The sequence below is a fragment of the Anabrus simplex genome, chromosome 4 (assembly GCF_040414725.1).
Source record: "Anabrus simplex isolate iqAnaSimp1 chromosome 4, ASM4041472v1, whole genome shotgun sequence".
Taxonomy (NCBI): Eukaryota; Metazoa; Arthropoda; class Insecta; order Orthoptera; family Tettigoniidae; genus Anabrus; species Anabrus simplex.
The window spans coordinates 321,147,221-321,164,906 of NC_090268.1; the positions used below are offsets into that span (position 1 = coordinate 321,147,221).

The 17,686-nt window shown below is 38.5% G+C and overlaps 1 protein-coding gene across 1 annotated transcript in view; it reads left to right on the forward strand.

The window, feature by feature from the left end:
- Positions 1-17,686, forward strand: part of Pcif1 (Phosphorylated CTD-interacting factor 1) — a 381,962-nt gene that overhangs the window by 97,260 nt on the left and 267,016 nt on the right. Inside the window, exons 5-6 of the mRNA XM_067145685.2 lie at positions 1,262-1,416; positions 11,540-11,771. Of these exons, the coding sequence (XP_067001786.2) occupies positions 1,262-1,416; positions 11,540-11,771 (387 nt within the window). The remainder of the gene's footprint in view (positions 1-1,261; positions 1,417-11,539; positions 11,772-17,686) is intronic.

Below are 17,686 nucleotides of genomic sequence, written 5' to 3' on the forward strand. Positions count from 1 at the left end.
GTGAATGAACGTACCATTTCCACTTCTACTTCTATTATGATGTTCCAAATTCAAAAGTGTCATTGTTTAAGAAGCCTTTCTCGTGGACAGTCGAGAATTCTTCTGAGGATGCAGAGCACAGTTTTCTGCGAAACGTTAAGAATTTCACCTTATTTTCTTGACATGGCACAAGCCCAGAAGCCTATACAATATCATGTCTACAAATAAATTAATTTTGCCAAGAGAGGGATTTGAACACAGACCTCCTAGCTGACAGGATCACACCATAGCAAGTACGCTACAGTGATACCGACTGAAACCCCTGCTGTGTTTGTGTTTGATGATGATTTCTTGGCATCAGTAGCTGCTAGGCATTTGGTTCATTTATAGAAATGTTTGTTAAGCAGCCAGGTGGCATGCGTACAGTAGACTTGGACTCACATTACAACGTAAGCATAGTCAGCGTTGATGTCGCCTTCCGATGTTGGTTCTTTGATGGGTTCTCTGAAGCAGATGGGTGCAGATTTAGCAACACCGCCCCACAAAGCCCTTTGAATTTGCCCGTGAAATTATCTGATTGGCTGTCTTCAGCAGCTGATAAAATTACTATGGCATGAGATATCAAATTCCTCTTTCAAATTATCAGTATGACCAACCCTGTAATGCTCACATACCGGTTCATGTTATTTCTGTACACACTATGTATAACAATGACTAGTGAAATGTTCATTTCAATATCGCTGTCTAATTAATAAAGAGGAATCTATATTGAACTTATTATTCGTTGTACTTGCTAGTGAGTATGGATCTTCCGGGTATAACAAATGCTAAAAGATTACTTACCTTTTAGTTTACCATTCCAGGTCACACCATTGACTCACTAATATTTGTATGTTGAATTATCTTGCACTATATAAGTAAGGGAATCTGCTACTTTTGCGACTGCCCTAAATGCAGATCAGTAGCGGTCGGTCGGTTTTAAGTACATTATTAACTTCCGTCTAGCTTTTTGAAACTTCACAACTTGAAGCATAAAAGAAACTTGTTTACCAAGGTGTGCGATTCCTGGCCACACTAATCAAGTGCATGCCAGTAATTTTTGAATCACCTCGTATAAATGAAGATATTGACAGATTTTGATAGTATTATTGTAAAGGTACATGGTTATTTGTGCTTGCTTTATTTTAACCTGTGTTTCCTGAAGTGTGTGATACATTGAAATAAGTTTGCCACTGTTAAATTGTATTTCAGTGAATTACAAATTATTTTGATGACTTTACAGAGGACCTTGGGATCTTGAAATTACAACCAATGTGGTGATATATGAAAGACCACCCTCCATTCTCCCTCATCCACATCCTGACATTGAAGCTACTAGGTGTACTCTGGCTTCAAAACTGAGGCAGTGCTACCAGGAACTATGTCATTCAAGAGAAGGTTTGTTTTCTCCTCCTTTTTTAATGAATAGATTATATGATCATTTTAAAATTATTTGAACTTCTCTACATTTCTATTCTGTATAAACTTTAATATACATATTGGACACAACATGAGATGAGAGTAGAGTTCAGGCAACTGAGATGAAATTCCTACGAGGTATAGTAGGGAAGACTAGAAAAGATAGATTAGAAACAGAATTGGAGTTCCAAGACTGCAGAGTGGAATAGAAACATACATGCATACTGCACATCTCGTTATAGACCGTTATGCCTTTCAGCATTCAGTCTGCAAACCTGTGTGAATTAACTAAAAGACTGCCACAATCCTCGTATTTGTAACTAGCTCTGTGACCTCATTTAGTTCTGTACCTCTTATCTTTAATTTGTTACAAACTAAGTCTAACCATCGTCGTCTTGGTCTCCTTCTACTTCTCCTACTCTCCATGACCGAGTCCGTTATTCTCCTAGGTAACCTATCCTCCTACATTTGTCTCAACTGACCCCACCACCGTACAGCTTTATCAATTGGATTTAATCCTAAATTAGTCTTTATCTGCTCATTCCGAGTACCCTCTTGTTATTGTTCCCTCCTATTTTTACCAGTGATCATTCTTGCTACTTTCATGTCTGTTACTTCTAACTTATAAATAAGATATCTTGAGTCCATTCCAGGAAAGCAAAGTTGGTCTGAAAACGGACTTGTGTGAAGATAGTTCCACCGGCCTGGCTCAGACGGTTAAGGCACTGGCTTTCTGAGCAGAAGTTGGCAGGTTCGATCCTGACCCAGTCCGGTGGTATTTGGAGGTGCTCAAATATGTTAGCTCCATGTATACTCCTGCAGGACAAAAATCTGGCACCTCGGCTTCTCTAAAAACGTAAAAGTAGTTAGTGGGACGTAAAAACTGTAACGTTATTATTAAAGATAGTTTTATCTGGGAGCTGACTTACTTCTTACAGAATACTGTTGATTGCAACTGCGAATTCACTGAATTAGCTTTGCTGCACCTTGATTCAATCTCACTTACTATAGTATCTTCCTGAGAGAATAACTTACTTTGACTTAATTCCTTAAACTCCTGTTGAGCAATATAGGGTCGAATCCTGGGAAAATACACATACTAAATACTTGTACCCTGACTTTAGTCTTCAAAAGGCAAATACTTATATCATACTTATTGCACCTATTTTCAAGATACAAGATATTAGACTACAGGCTTTGGATACAATCTGCCCTTGGACCAATCATTGCCATAGGCCAAATTGCTTATTTCATTTCCACCTAACTGAATCTCTCCCTGCAATTTTATACCTTTCAGTAGATGATCCATGTAAACTATGAGCAACAAAGGTAAAATATTACAGCCTTGTCTAACCCCTGTAAGTACCTTGAAACAAGAACTCATTCTACCATTCATTCTCACTGCAGCCTAATTGTGAACATAAATGCTGTTGATTGCTTTTAATAATTTACCCATAAACCTGCAGTCTACCAGTAGAGTGAATATCTTTTCCCGCGGTACTCTATCGTATGCACCCTACCCGGCTTGCTGGGAGGGCAAACCGATGATGATGATGATGACTCTTGTATGCCTTCTGTAGATGTACGAATCATAATAGTCTATTCCTCTTGTAGCATTTTTCAATTAATTGGCGCATACTGAAAATCTGATCCTGACAGCCTCTATGTGGTCTGAAACCACACTGGTTTTTGTCCAATATACCCTCAACCACTAATCGCACCCTCTCTTCCAAAACGCCAGTGAACATCTTGCATGGTATACTGTTGAATAAAATACCTCTGGTATACTGTTGAATAAAATACCTCTGGTATACTGTTGAATAAAATACCTCTATGGTTGTTACAATCCTTCCTATTACCTTGCTTATAGATAGGTGCAATTATTACTTTTGTTCAATCAGAAGGTACCTTACTAACATTCCATACTAATCTTATTACTCTATGAATCCATTTTATCTATGCCTTCCCACTGTATTTCACCATTTCAGGTCAAATATAATCTATTCCTGCAGCTTTATGACAGTGGAGTTTATTTACCATCCTTTCTGCTTTCTCAAGCATAATTTCACCAACATATTGTCCTCCTCCCATGAGAAAACAACAGGCAAGAGAACACAAAGAAGACCTCAAGAGAGGTGTATGGATTCAGTGGAGGAGACTCTAGAGAAGGGGAAACATAGAAGAAATATTGGAAGCAGGAAAAGAATGGTGGAAAGACAGGTAATGACCAAGATCCTTGATTCATAACCCAACTCGGGAGAGAACTGAAAGCCGGAACTGACGAGGAAGAAAAAATATTGGAATATCATATATTTATATAGTGTCATCTGTATATTAAAAGAGTTTACTAGAAACAGCTTTGGTAAATCCGTCCATCCTTTCTACTGGACCTGTTTGCTTCATTTTTGTTTTATTCTCTCCGGAATTACCCGCCGGTAAATCATGAGACGTTGATAGGTCTCTAAGTTCAGGCAACTTTGAGTAATCGTAAAATAAAATCATTAAATGATCACTCCCATAATTGTAGTCGAAGGCTTATCCTAACTCGCAATACATTCTTTACTTAGCAGGTTGCTAAGTGACTAACACTTTCATTAATACACTGATATATGTGATTTTCATCCTTAGTAATGTCAATGCATGCAGCCTGTGAAGCCAGAGAGTATATATACTTCTTGTGATCACGGAAGAATACTATTCCCTGCTAGATACTGTCTGATTCTCTAACCTTTCCCAGCTTCCAAAAACAGTAGACCTCGATAATTCGAAATCGGTTAATTCAAAATCCCGCCTAATTCGAAGAAGCTCTCGTTCCCGGAAACATGAGATACAGTTTTGCATGTTATTTCAATTGTTTAATTGGAAATATGGATAATTCGTAATTCGAAGTACAATGTCGGCCCCATTACCGAAATTCAGACTTTTAATTCGAAACTGCCGTTATATTTTAAAACAATAGTATGTTACAGAGTAATTTCAACTCAAAATTTATCCGCTCCACGTCATAATAGAACGCAAGTTCCGGAACGTGGAGGGGTAGCTTTCCGCACTTACACTCACTTCGGTGGGTCTACAGTGCGCTTCATGATTGCTAAGTTGAATGAAATCGGAATTCTTTTGTATTCGACCTTTTAAGGAACGCCGCAATATCATGCAACATGCAGTGTGCGGGAAAACAGAATCCGCGAATGCTGGCGATGCCTACAGTTGATGAAAAAACGTGGCTCATATAATAAATTCGTAGGCACCAAACAATATTGTCATTGCCGGTGAAACTGCATTGCTTTATTTTAATGCGAGTCCAAACGGTCTTATGGTTTTAAAGGAGAAATTGCCAGCCGGGAAATCGTACAAGTGTGAGGGATGGGGGTCATAGTAGTGCATTGCAATGCACATGGAAGCGAGATACTTTATCCCCTCGTCATAGGAAAGTTTGATAAGCCACAATGTTTTAAGAGCGTCGGGCACTTTGCATGCCAGTACAAAGCATCTATAATAAAAATTCAAACAGTAAAGAAATCCAAAAAATAATGCATTTGCACAGGGGAACCGGCATAATTTATCCTTGTCTTTGAATTGTGCGATTTTTTTCTTTCGTTGCGTGAGGTTATGTTTGTTAGTGATTTATCCAAAGTGCATTATTTGAACATTGTAAATGCACCTTGTTGGATACATTTCGGAAATAATTTTTCCATGGCATTTGAAAGGTTTGAACTGTGAATCGAGGTGATTGCATATATTAATGGGTCTTAGAATACTTTCTGACGTGGCAAGTGTTTACATTTCTGAAGTACAAGAGATGTGCCATGGCAGGAAATCGTACAAGGAAAGTTCGATTTTAAGGGTATTGGGTACTTTCTGTGTAAATACAAGGCATCTAAAATGCATACAGTATAGTAATCCAATTAATAAAGCACTTGCACATGGGAGCCAGCATAGATTTCTCCTCGTCTTTGAATCATGCTTTTTTTTCTTTCTTTCGTTGCGTGAGGTTATGTTTACCAGTGAGATATCCGAGTTCATTATTTGAATACTGTAAATGCACCTTCTTGGATACATTTTGGAAACAGTTCTTTTTTCATGGCATTTGAAAGGTATAAACTGTGAATCAAGGTTAACTGCATGCAGTAACGGGCCTTAGAATATTTTGTACGCAGCAAGGGTTGGTACTTCTGAATTGCGAATTGGCGGTTAATTTGAAATCACGTAATTCGAAGTCCGATTTTTGAGTCCCAACAACTTTGAATTAATGAGGTTTTACTGTATATTCAACACAAGATAGCAGAGTGTTTCTAATATCTTACATGCTGCTAAGAGAAAAAAGTCTACGTACAAACAGATCCCATCATGGCATTCGCTTTAGACGTTATCTGGGAACACCTATCAAAGGATAATCTAGCTAAACTAGAAAGAGTAACGAACATGTATTTTTAAAATGTTCTCTGCATGGCTAAAAGCGCTCCTTTGAGACTAACCTATGAGTTCACAAGACAACCGTTCTATATAGAAGAACTGCGATTAAAATACCATTGCCTTATACAACACAGTACCAAGCTTTCCATCAAGAACTGCAGAATAAAAAAGCAAATATATGGATAGAATTTTACCAAACAGATGGTATGATAAAACATATCAGATGTAAGGCTTTTCAGGCGTTTGCTCTATTAACCTGAAAAGCCTTACATCTGATATGTTTTTGACATGCTCTATTGGTGAAAAATATCTAATTCCCTCCATGGGAAGTTAGAATTTTCCATTCAGATGGTATGATGATGTCAGAATGCATGAATTCTGACTACGAATTGCAGCAAACCATAACATGCTTCTTTAATCTTCATAAAACCATTGAAATGAGCAGGCAAAACAATATGACTGCGACAGGCATATCAAGACGAGTTATCTGACCTATTTATAACGAATGCTGCAGAGCAGCATGGATTATTTAAATTGTTTCTAGTTTCATTGCATAGAAATCATTGCTGTATGTTATAATAATAAGAGTTATAAGAATAATGTAATCGACAAGATTATAATTGTAAGCCAAAATTAAAAATTACAGTCTCATTATGCTTCGACCATTTTGGCATCCTTCAAGTATGTGAAGGGAAGTTTTTATAAATAAATACCATGGACATAGGCATTCGAATCTGTATTAAAAGGTCTGAATTCAAGGAAATTTAGAAGACTTTCTGCATTCTCATGTTGTGTATCAGTTTAGAAACATCCCATATTTACTTGTGTATTAGACCCCTTTTCCCCCCATTTTTTTGCCAAAAAAGTAAAGGGGGCTCCAACATGTAATAACCTCAAATTTCGTGCAGTGAATACATGACTTCAGGCTATAAATTGTACATGTAAACATTCTCTTTAACAAACTTATGAATGTATTTGAGTTATACTGGCTATTTCCGTTGGAAGGCAGTATTTCTAAATGTAAAAAGTCAGTAACTGGTGAACACGACTTTTAGGCCTACATATAAAGTAAATATAATTAATTTTAGTTACTCATATCACGTCACTCATTTCATCTCGTTAATTCCTCCGATGAGGTCGACGTGAGGAAGGGCATATGGTCGTAAAGACTCTCTACGAAGATTCATCTCACTTCACATTCGACCTCATAGAGAAAAGGGATAAGAGCATTGTATTATATTATGCAATATTGATACAAAATAACTCCAAGGCCAGTCATTTGTCTCTGTCAGTTAAGCAGTAGGCCTACCGCACAGTAAACCTGATCACTGCTTTCATTTTAATTTTCTTGAGCTGCTAACTTCCCTGCTACCGGCGTGTCGTCATTCCAAGTGACGTCATCTTCACTGCCATCTCGTCGGGCATGCACTGCAATCAAGACCAAGAGCATTCGAGGTCCTGTCGTTTTGGATCTTTTAAAAATAGTTTTGTTCCCGACTATAGAGTCCAAACTGTTTGAAGCTATTCCCAAACGGTTTTTAGAGATGGTCTCTGATATTCCCAGCTGGTGTATGTGTAGCAGAAGCCACTCCTTCTGAATAAAGCCGTGTTGTTGAAAGCGTGCCGAAACACCAGTTCATAACTAGCGTATGTTCACTTGCCTTCGTGTTACGAGTTGTATTTCCGAATGTAATACATAGTGACTGGAAGCATTCTTTTGATAATTGCGGGTGTTGAAAGCCAGACCCATATTTTTAAGTATATTTCATGCTTGTTCCCTACATTTATCACATCGGGATTTACCTGAACAGCTGTAAATGTGATAAGAGAGACTGCATTGTTTAGGTTAGGTGTGGTATCGCCCGGAGAGTGCCAAAAGTTCCACGATGGAAAGAATAAAAATAAATAACAGGAAAGATTGCCATATTTATGGATTTCTACAGGTGTGGTGGTAATGTGTTTTATTATCATAATGTTTAATTTTGTGCATTCGTTCTCTCCTTTTTTTATGAATGCATACCCTAGTATGTTTTGTTTGGCATCTCTGAAAATCGTTGAACGTTGGGACCATAAAAATTCAATATTATTATTGTTTGTTAGGTACGTTGGTGAGTAAAACAATTGTGATTGGATTGTTTTTATCATGTTTTAAACCTACTTCTCTCCCAATAAACCCTATATTGGCCTGGGTTACGCGATATTCAACAATCACTTTGTTAATGTTCTCGCCTGCCTATATTACAGTAATAGACCTGGCAACAACCGTGAATATTTCTTAACTAAAGTAAACTCATTTCCTCATCCTGAACTGGTGCAGCTCTTTTTTAGACAGGCGCCCCAGTGGAAGAGAGTTGCATGTACCCATTTTTACCGCATATCAACCTTCCTAAACCTAAACCTAGGTCTAAATGAATCGATGCATGAAAGACTTTAGGTCATCTAGACTTAAATGGTTTGGGCATGTTAAACGAATGAATAGCACAAGGTTACCATGTGCTTATTTGGAAAAGAGAATAACAGGTAAAAGACCAGCTGGAGGACCAAGAAGAAGATGGATGGACCAACTGAGGGAAGACATGGAGAGAAGAGGATGGAATTGGGAATCTGTCTTGGACAACAAAATGTTTTTGAATAGGCAACTTTGGAAGACGCTCGTTTTCAAACACCCTACCTGGCTCGCTGGAAGGGCAAGCTGATGATGATGATCATCATCATCCTTCCTGTCATTCGTAAATTTTGGGCAATACGGTACCAGGAATCAAACTTAGGCTCCCAAGAACGGCAGCTAATTGTGATAACCATTATGCTAGCAGACATTCTTAACTACAAAACACAGACATGACTGATGTGTGCTTGCAATGCGCGGGTCGGACACAAAACTATTCACCTATTTGTGCGACGTCATCAGAACTGCAGTAGGCCTGCTCTACGGAGGTGGACATTTTTTAACTACGAAACACAGTCTCGAAAAGCCAAGGGGGTCTAATACGTGAGGGGGTCTAATACACAAGTAAATACGGTATTTCAGGGATGGTGAAATAATATATATATAGTTAGTTGCTCAAAGAAAGTATGAACGCATGGTATTGTATGTTCCTTGCATTTAATATTTTATCAAACTTGATTTTGAATTGTTATTATTAATAAAATATTAGGCCTACTCACCTCCCATACAAATACAAATCCTATGTATACTCACAACAAACATAATACCTATAGTTTCAGCTGTTTGTGAGAAAAGTGTACATGCAAGGAATTTACACAATACATTGAGCTCATTCTTCCTTTTTGAGCGACTATTCATACACTACCAGATCAAAAGTATCTGGGCACCTATCTGAAATTGTGCTTAAAGACTTTATCCATGTCACATTCCCTATTCATCATTTTAATTTCCCCTTGTCCAGTCCTGCCAAGTCTGGGAGTTGATGGCACTTCTCCACAATTGCCTCACCTTCCACCACTCCTCGTCAGTAATTGTTTCCAGTCCAGTCTTCTTTTCCTTGTACTGTTCTTGACAGAGTCTATCCTTCTTGCTCTGGGCCTCCCTCTTGCCCTCTGTTCTACCTCCCTCTTTCTATCTTCTACTGTACGTTTTCCTTTCCTACCGCTCTCCTTCCTCTTACCTCCCCCTCCCTCTGTACTGTAATACTTTTTCAGGAGGGGCAGGGATGGGAGCTTCAACACACATTGCGTGGCCATCTTGAAAATCTTCAGTTGTGATGTGGGAAGTTTGGGATAGAAGATAGCCTGTTGAACTGTGGAAAAAGGAAGAGACAAATAAAGTTTTGTACAGATTTTCTAGTATGATGCTCTATCTGCCTCAAAGTAAATGAATGCCTACCTGTCCAACTAAATGTTATTTTACAAAAACAGAATTGCATGTGGGCTAGGATCCGAACAGATTATGAACCAATTTTCTATATCCTCTGTTGCTTAGAAATATGAAACTCAAAAAGCTATATTGTTTGTGCATTTATAATTGAATCAGTCATTTAAGAAAGGGCACATGTCCAAATTGTCGTGTTTTTTTTTTCTTTTCAGATTAACATTCATTTCATCGAGTGCACCTTGTCACAAAAGAAAGGTCACTTATCCAGCCAGTAACATGCTGATATTTAAGGTTCATTTGGGTGTTGTTTGGAAGTCATTTAAGAAAGGACACATGTCTCTGGATAAGTGCCCTTTCTTGAATTACTTCTTTGCTTACCGGAAGGAACATCTGCCTGTTCTGCCTGAAGAAAACTGCATTAGAATGCAAGAGTAATCCCGAAATACTAGGACTGTGTTTTGATCATTGTCAAATCCTTCCCCTGCCAAAAATACCAGTGCAGGGCATATTCTACATGCAACAGCTTTGGGTGAACACATTTGGCATTCACAATATGCAAACAAATTCGTCAGTGCTTTATGTTTACCACGAAGGTAAAGCTCGTAAAGGTGCCAATGAATTGCGTAGTTTTTTTGTTAGACTATATCCAAACATGTGTACCAAAGAGTGTAAAATAATGTCGACTGTTCTCTGATGGCGCTGTAGGGCAGAACAAAAATCATACAGTGATCCGATTATGTGCAGCACTTGTTGACATGAAGCAATTTGAAACCATTCACCATTACTTCCCTATGCGAGGGTACTCATGCAATGCCTGTGATAGAGACTTTTGCTATCATTAAACAAGCTGTTAAAAAATTGATCAAATTTATGATGTGAAACAATATTGTGAAATCATCTTATATGTTCAGTCCACAGCCCTACAGGCAACTAAACATCATGACAAGTTCACCATCACTGGTAGAGACGAGTGATATTCTTAACTTTACTGCATGGTGGCCGAAATTTTATAAGAGGGGAAGGTTGTCAGATGAATCTCGAGGAAGAGGAGTGCCTACCAACTTGAAAATTTGTTTCCAGCCAGCATCATTCAAGCACTTTCTTTACTCTGCCTATGATCCGGGAACCGTACGGACAAAACAGTTCATCAGTGGCCTTATTGAACACACCTTCTGTTTGCATCTAGACAGCAACGTTCAGCTTCCCAACGAACTAGCCTATGGCGAACCAATCCCTATTGACAGGAATAAGATGAATGACTTAAAGCATCTAGAAGTGTACATTCCGGGGGAGTACAAAGACTTTTTCCACGAAATACTTGCATGGCCAACTGTTCGTGTGACTGACGATGATTGTGATTAACTGTCATAACTCAAATGTTTATTATTATAGAACAACGACACAGTGTGTCTAAATTATCTGAATAAACAAAGTGTTTTTGCTCCAAAACTGATTTTCATTTTCATTCAGCCATCATTTTAGAAATCATTTTTTAAATCTGCCAATTACTGTAAAGTCCTTCATCTTTATTCCATATTTTATAACGTAACCTATCCACAACCGTTAATACTAACGGACAAAATACATACATTTAACGTAACTAGCAAGACTGGCTTTTAAATCAGTATTTTGCTCCTCCTGAAAAGTTTCGTTTGTGGATATGTGCCCTTTCTTAAATGACTGATTCAACTGTGGGAGATGAAATTGTATTCAGGCCTGTTGAAAGATAGTACCGGTAGGTATATTCCTGTTGGTTTGTACAGAATGACTAACCTTCTCTCTCAAAATATATGCAGGCTTATAATTTGTATTTCAATGTGTAATTACCCTTCATAATGCTCATTAATTCTCTTTCAGCCATTGATGCTCCAAAGGATTCTTTTAACCGGTGGCTGATGGAGAGGAAAGTGATAGATACAGGTCATGATCCGTTACTTCCCAGTAATTGTTTCCCTGAAATATCAATGTGCATGTACAGGGAGATAATGAATGATATTCCAATTAAACTAGTGAGACCAAAGTTTACTGGAGATGCTAGAAAACAGCTTTCAAGATATGCAGAGGCAGCAAAGAAAATGATCGAGTCAAGGTAAGATTAGTGTGTTCTGAACTCTTTTGAATAAGGTAATATATTTTTGGAAAATAGCAAGGAAAATAAAAGTGTGAAGTTGTGAAAATATTACAGTGGAACTTCAAATTTACAATGTCTGATGTTACGTTTTACCCAACCTTATATCATGAAATGTAAGTCTGTACTGAAAGTCCATTTAATTAACTTAAAATTTTCCTTGAGCTTATCCTTTCTTAATTTTATGATTTAGTCGAAAATACACTAGGATTTTGAAGTTCCACGTTAAGGAATGATCTAGATCCTGCAAGTTATTGGTTGGAATATATTATGTGCTTCCCTATTGGTGAACGGAATGACTCATAATATTTGCACCGTTATGCACATTCATATCAGCAGTTGTGGAGAATGCTGGTGATAATTGGTACATTAGTACATTAGTGGCCTAGCAAGAATGAGAATTATAGCAGGTTGCATTTGTTTGATAAGACAAAGCAGCAAGGCTTGGTGAGCAGTCACGGTTAAACAAAGCAGTCAGCATTTAGTGTGTTTCTTAATGTAGTGAATTATGTTGTTTTAGCAATTTTTCCATGTTGTAAAGCATTGTATAACATTCACTCATGGATGAGAAAATTAAAATTTTGGAACAAGTAGATGCCTATGTGGGGATGCACATGGCTTTGGCTGCAAGACTTGGTCCTCATATTTCTGCCTTCAATACAACCTTGAAGAAACTAGTGGAAATCTAAAAGTTTCATCTGTTGCAGCCCTTCCTGGCCTTTTGAAAAGAGGACATCCTGTTTGAAAATATTGCACTTCGTGAAGGGCATGTTAACTTTTAAAACAACATAGGCCTTAGCTTGATTAAATCCTTCAAATAGAAGTGAAAATCCCAAAGTTGAGATGCTGAGAGAAGTAGTTATTAACTATGATGTGGTCAATGTGTTGTTGACGTATTTCAAGACACATTAATTTTAAGGATCATCACAAAGGATCAAATGTTTTAATGTATGTTTTTCTATGTATGTCTTTTAGTTTATAAGAGAATGATTATTCTGTACTATTAACCATTTGTCAGCTGAAGATGGCTTGAAACAAGCCAGAACATGTACTGACTAATTATAACTTATTACGAATAAAACAGGTGTTGATTACATTGACCTTAAAGAACAAAGGTTTTTTGTAACTGATAACTGTCAATAAAGTTTATAACGATTCAGTATTGAAGACCGCAATTCAAAATATGCTACTGTTCTCAAACTACAGTGCAATAAAACTTCAGTTCTTTGCTGTGATGATGTCCTTCTGAGATAAGAGAGCTGCCAGACAGTAGTTCATTGTTATTGATTGTTTTAGCTATGACAGATGCAGGCAACAGTCTAATTATTATTTCTGAGTGACTAGTGTTAGTTTGCGGCAACATTGCTTTCTTGCCGTGTTCATGGCTGTACTAATACAAGCACAAAAAATTAAAATATTGGGTGTTATTTTTACGAACAAGGACAAATTCCCAATTGTATACAGGAAATGGCTTTTCTGTGCAAAGTGAAAGAAAATGTTACCACCATCATGTTTGTAATCTGTGGCACACCTTTCTGAAATGAAGATTTTAATTGGTCAGATATGGTGAAAAAAAAGGCTTGTGTCAGATTGTAAATTTAAACATACACGAGTTAATGATGATGCTATTCCATCAAAGTTTCTAGTTCCTCAGCCAAAACAATTCCTGAAAAGAAAGAAAAAAAAAAATTCTTCTTTCATATGGAAGAAATCTGTGTCACAACTATTAGAGACCCATAAGCCTGGCTCTAGCACCACCTCAGAATGTGAGACATCTGAATTTGATAAAATAGAAAATGTGGAATATTGTCTGGCTAGTCCAATCTGCTACAGTAATAGAGTATACTGTACAGCCAGCGACAGTGCGCTGAGTGTCAGGCAGTGAGAAAAAACTCGACCCTTAAGAGGACCAACTGCTTCGGGCAGATGAGTTCTCTTAGGTGGGGTGATGGTCTCCTCGGTGTAGGAAATGACACTGGAACCCATCAAGCAACGTCTGTCCCCAGGTTAGGGGCCACTGCAGAAGGCGTTTGTACTCCATGTTCAGAGCGGCCTTGTCACCTGCTGGTAGCATCTCTAAACTGCCTTTGGGAGTGGCAAACCCCTCGTACTAATACCCTAAAAAAAGGGTGCAAATATGCTACGGCCTCGGATAATGCTACGGCATCCCTTGTAGGTGACGCTCAGTTCTTCAGGTTCTGGGGAGCTGGGATAAGTGGGCAATCGTTATCACAACATATCCGAATCGGGACAGTCAGCGTCTTAACCCTGACAGACAAGACCGAAGAGCTGATAGAGTATATGAAAGAGAAGGACATGGCTGTCATTGGTCTTAATAAAACAAAATGCTGAGGAAGGGGGGAAAGAAAACAGAAGGAAGGGTATAGGCTGTTTTACACTAGAGGACATGATTTGGAATGATCATTAGAAAGGGCATCCTGAAATATGCGGAGAAAGTGAAGAAGATCAATGACAGAATGATCATAGCAAGAATACCTCTTGAGACTTTGGAAGAGAAATGTTAGAAATGATGCAGGCAATGTACAGCAACTGTGTTAGCAGGGTAACCCCAGTTGGAAAGATAGAATGGTTTAGGAATAAGACTGGACTAAGACAGAGGAGTGTGCTGTCAGCTCTTTTGTTTATTATGGTCATGGACGACCTTGCACTAGCCCGCCAGAGTGCAACTTTTGAAGAGGTAGAGCTCGCTTTTGACAGTGCTCTGAAGGAATTAGGCATATTACAAGGCTAACCACCTAAAGTCGAATCTGTCAAAATCTCAGCTTTGTTTTTTCCACATCAAGAACAGAGGCATCAAGGAAATCACATGTCTCCTGGAATGGAGTCCTCATGGAACATTTTTTCACCCTAAAGTACCAAGGTTTAACTCTGGACCACTCCCTCACTTTCAGAAAAAAAATGTTCCAACATCAAACACAAAGTCAGTGCCAGAAACAACATTCTGAGGAAGCTGAGAGGTACAAACTGGGGTGCAAAGCCACAAATTCTTAGAACCACTGCATTGGCTCTGTGTTACTCTGCTGCAGAATACGCATCCTCTGTGTGATATAGATCATCCCACACCAAGACTGTGGACCCTACCCTGCATGAATCTTGTAGGTTAATCACAGGATGCCTGAAACCTACCCCTGTCGAGAAGCTATATTATCTTGCTGGCGTTGCCCCTCCAAGTATTCGTCGAGAAGTCGCTGCTGGTCAAGAACGGCTGAAGGTTGAGAACGGTGAAGCTCACCCACTGTTTTGTCATCAACAATCTCAATCTAGGCTCAAATCCAGGAAAAGTTTCCTCCAGACATCAAAGCCCTTGAAAGGACCACCAGATTTCATGTGGAAATCTAAGCAGCGGGACTGGATGGAGCCTCATGAACATCTTCTGGCTGGCTACAATGAAGACTGGAGTCTTTGGAGGTCCATTTTCCGACTAAGAACTGGTGTCGGCAGGGCTAAGTCCTCACTTAAGTTATGGGTCTTCACATCAGAGGACAGCAAGTGCGACTGTGGTGAAGAACAAACAGTGAACCATATGTACCAATGTCCTTTCTGTCCATTTTCCTGCTCAGAGCAAGATTTAATGCTTGCTGATGACAATGCCCTAGGTGTGGCTCAGTTTTGGAAATAAACCATCTAGATGTACACTAAATTTGGTCAATTTCCTTTGTTTGTTAATTTTTGTAAATAGTTTAATAGTTATTTTATTTTAACTGTAGATATTAAGTATGCTACTGACATGAGTAAATGGATGAAATTGTAAAGGAAGCACCAATAATCAACATCATCAGTTCCAGAGGACTTCAATGGGCTGGTCATATTCTAAGGATGGAAAATGATAGGATGGTCTTACAAATCTTTAAAGAAGAACTAACAGGAAATAGATCAGTGGGAAGACCACGTAGCTCCTGGCAAAACAAAATCTTCAAGCTATGTAGACGTCTGAATGTGAACAACTGGCAAGAACTCACCCAAAACAGAGTTCAGTGGAGGCAATTTGCTGGATCTCTATGTCCCATAGAAGCCTGCTGAATGAGTGAGTGAATTGTAAAGGAAACAAAGGTAGCCTATGGAGATAAAGAGATTAAGATACTGCTATTTGCAGATGATGTTGTGATTTGGGGAAAGAACAACAAAGAAGTGGAACAACAACTAGATGTACTGACAAAAAAATTGAGAAGTATGGCATGAACATCAGTACAGATAAAAGCAAGACTATGGTGATGTTGAGAGGGGAAAGACAAGGAAAGGACACTGTGAAAATTGGAAGTCAGAGTCTGGAAATTGTGGACGGCTTTAATTACCTAGGAAGTGAATTAATGCAAAATGCTAGGGTAGACATGGAGATTAGCAGGAGGGTACAGCAGGGCAATGCATTCTACCAAAGTGTAAGAAAACTTGTTTCAAGCAAAGAAGTACCAAGGAAAAGTAAAGAGATAAAGTACAAAATGTACTATGTACCCATACTGACTTATGCAGCTGAGACTTGGACCTTGACTAGCAGACAAGAGAGTAGAATTGAAGCCAATGAGATGAAATTCCTAAGAAGTATGATAGAAAAGACAAGGAAAGACAGAGTGAGAAATGAAGATGTTAGGAAGGAAGTTGGAATAGGAAAACTAAATGAGAGAGTTGAAAAGAATAAACTAATGTGGTTTGGACATGTAAATTAGATGGAGGAGAATAGAATTCCAAGACAGATGGCTGGAGTCAAAGTGCGAGGGCAAGACCTAGAACAGGGTGGATTGAATCAGTGAAGAGCGGCATAAGAAGACGAAATTTAGACTGGGACAAGATCGCCGAAGAGGAATGACGGAAGGAAAGAGGAAGATGGAGAAGTGCAGAAGCTAGATAAGGGGAAATGATGATGATGATGATGATGATGATGATGATGATGATGATGGTGAGAGGAACACAAGATCTTTTCCAAGAATATGCTCCACAAACTGGAAATAAAGAAGACAATATAGAACAATTCCTTGAAGAAGTGGAGAAATACATAGAAGACAAGGAAGTAATTATAATGGGAAATCTGGGAAGAGATTCTGCAGGACCCTATAGATATGGCAACAAGAATCGAGAAGGGTATATGTTAATGGACTTCTGCCAAAGGGACCAACTAGTAATAGGAAACACATCGCTTAGGAAGGGAGGGGGGGAAAAAACCCCCCAGAAGATTACCAGGAATGGATGGGAGACAGAAGACCGAAAAACATTGATTAATTACATATTAGTGGAGAAAGGACGTCAGAAGTATCTTGTGAATTCTTATGAATGTTACAGCTATACCTGAGGAAGCCGTTGGGCGTGACCATAGAACAGAAATAACAAAGTGGAAAGTAGGCAAGGTAACAAAACTACAAGAAAAAGGAGAAAAAAAGATTAGGGTCTGGAGATTGGAAGAATAGGAGGTTCCGGAAAAGTTCAGGAAAGGATTACAAAAACTGATACCAAAGACAGATATTAGTCATGTTGAACAGGAATCGATTAATTTTAAGAGTACATTTGCAAGGTGTGCAGAGAAAACATATGGCAGAACATCAGGGAAGGTGGACAGAAAAAGACAACATGGTGGAATGATAGAGTGAAAGATAAAGTAAATAAATACATACATACATTATCATTGTAGACTGTTATGCCTTTCAGCGTTCAGTCTGCAAGCCTCTGAGAATTTACTAAACGTCGCCATAATCCTCGATTTGCAACTAGTGTTTTGGCCTCATTTAGTTCTATACATCTTATCTTTAAATCGTTAGAAACCGAGTCTAACCATCGTCATCTTGGTCTCCCTCTACTTCTCTTACCCTCCATAACAGAGTCCATTATTCTCCTAGGTAACCTCTCCTCCTCCATTCGCCTCACATGAC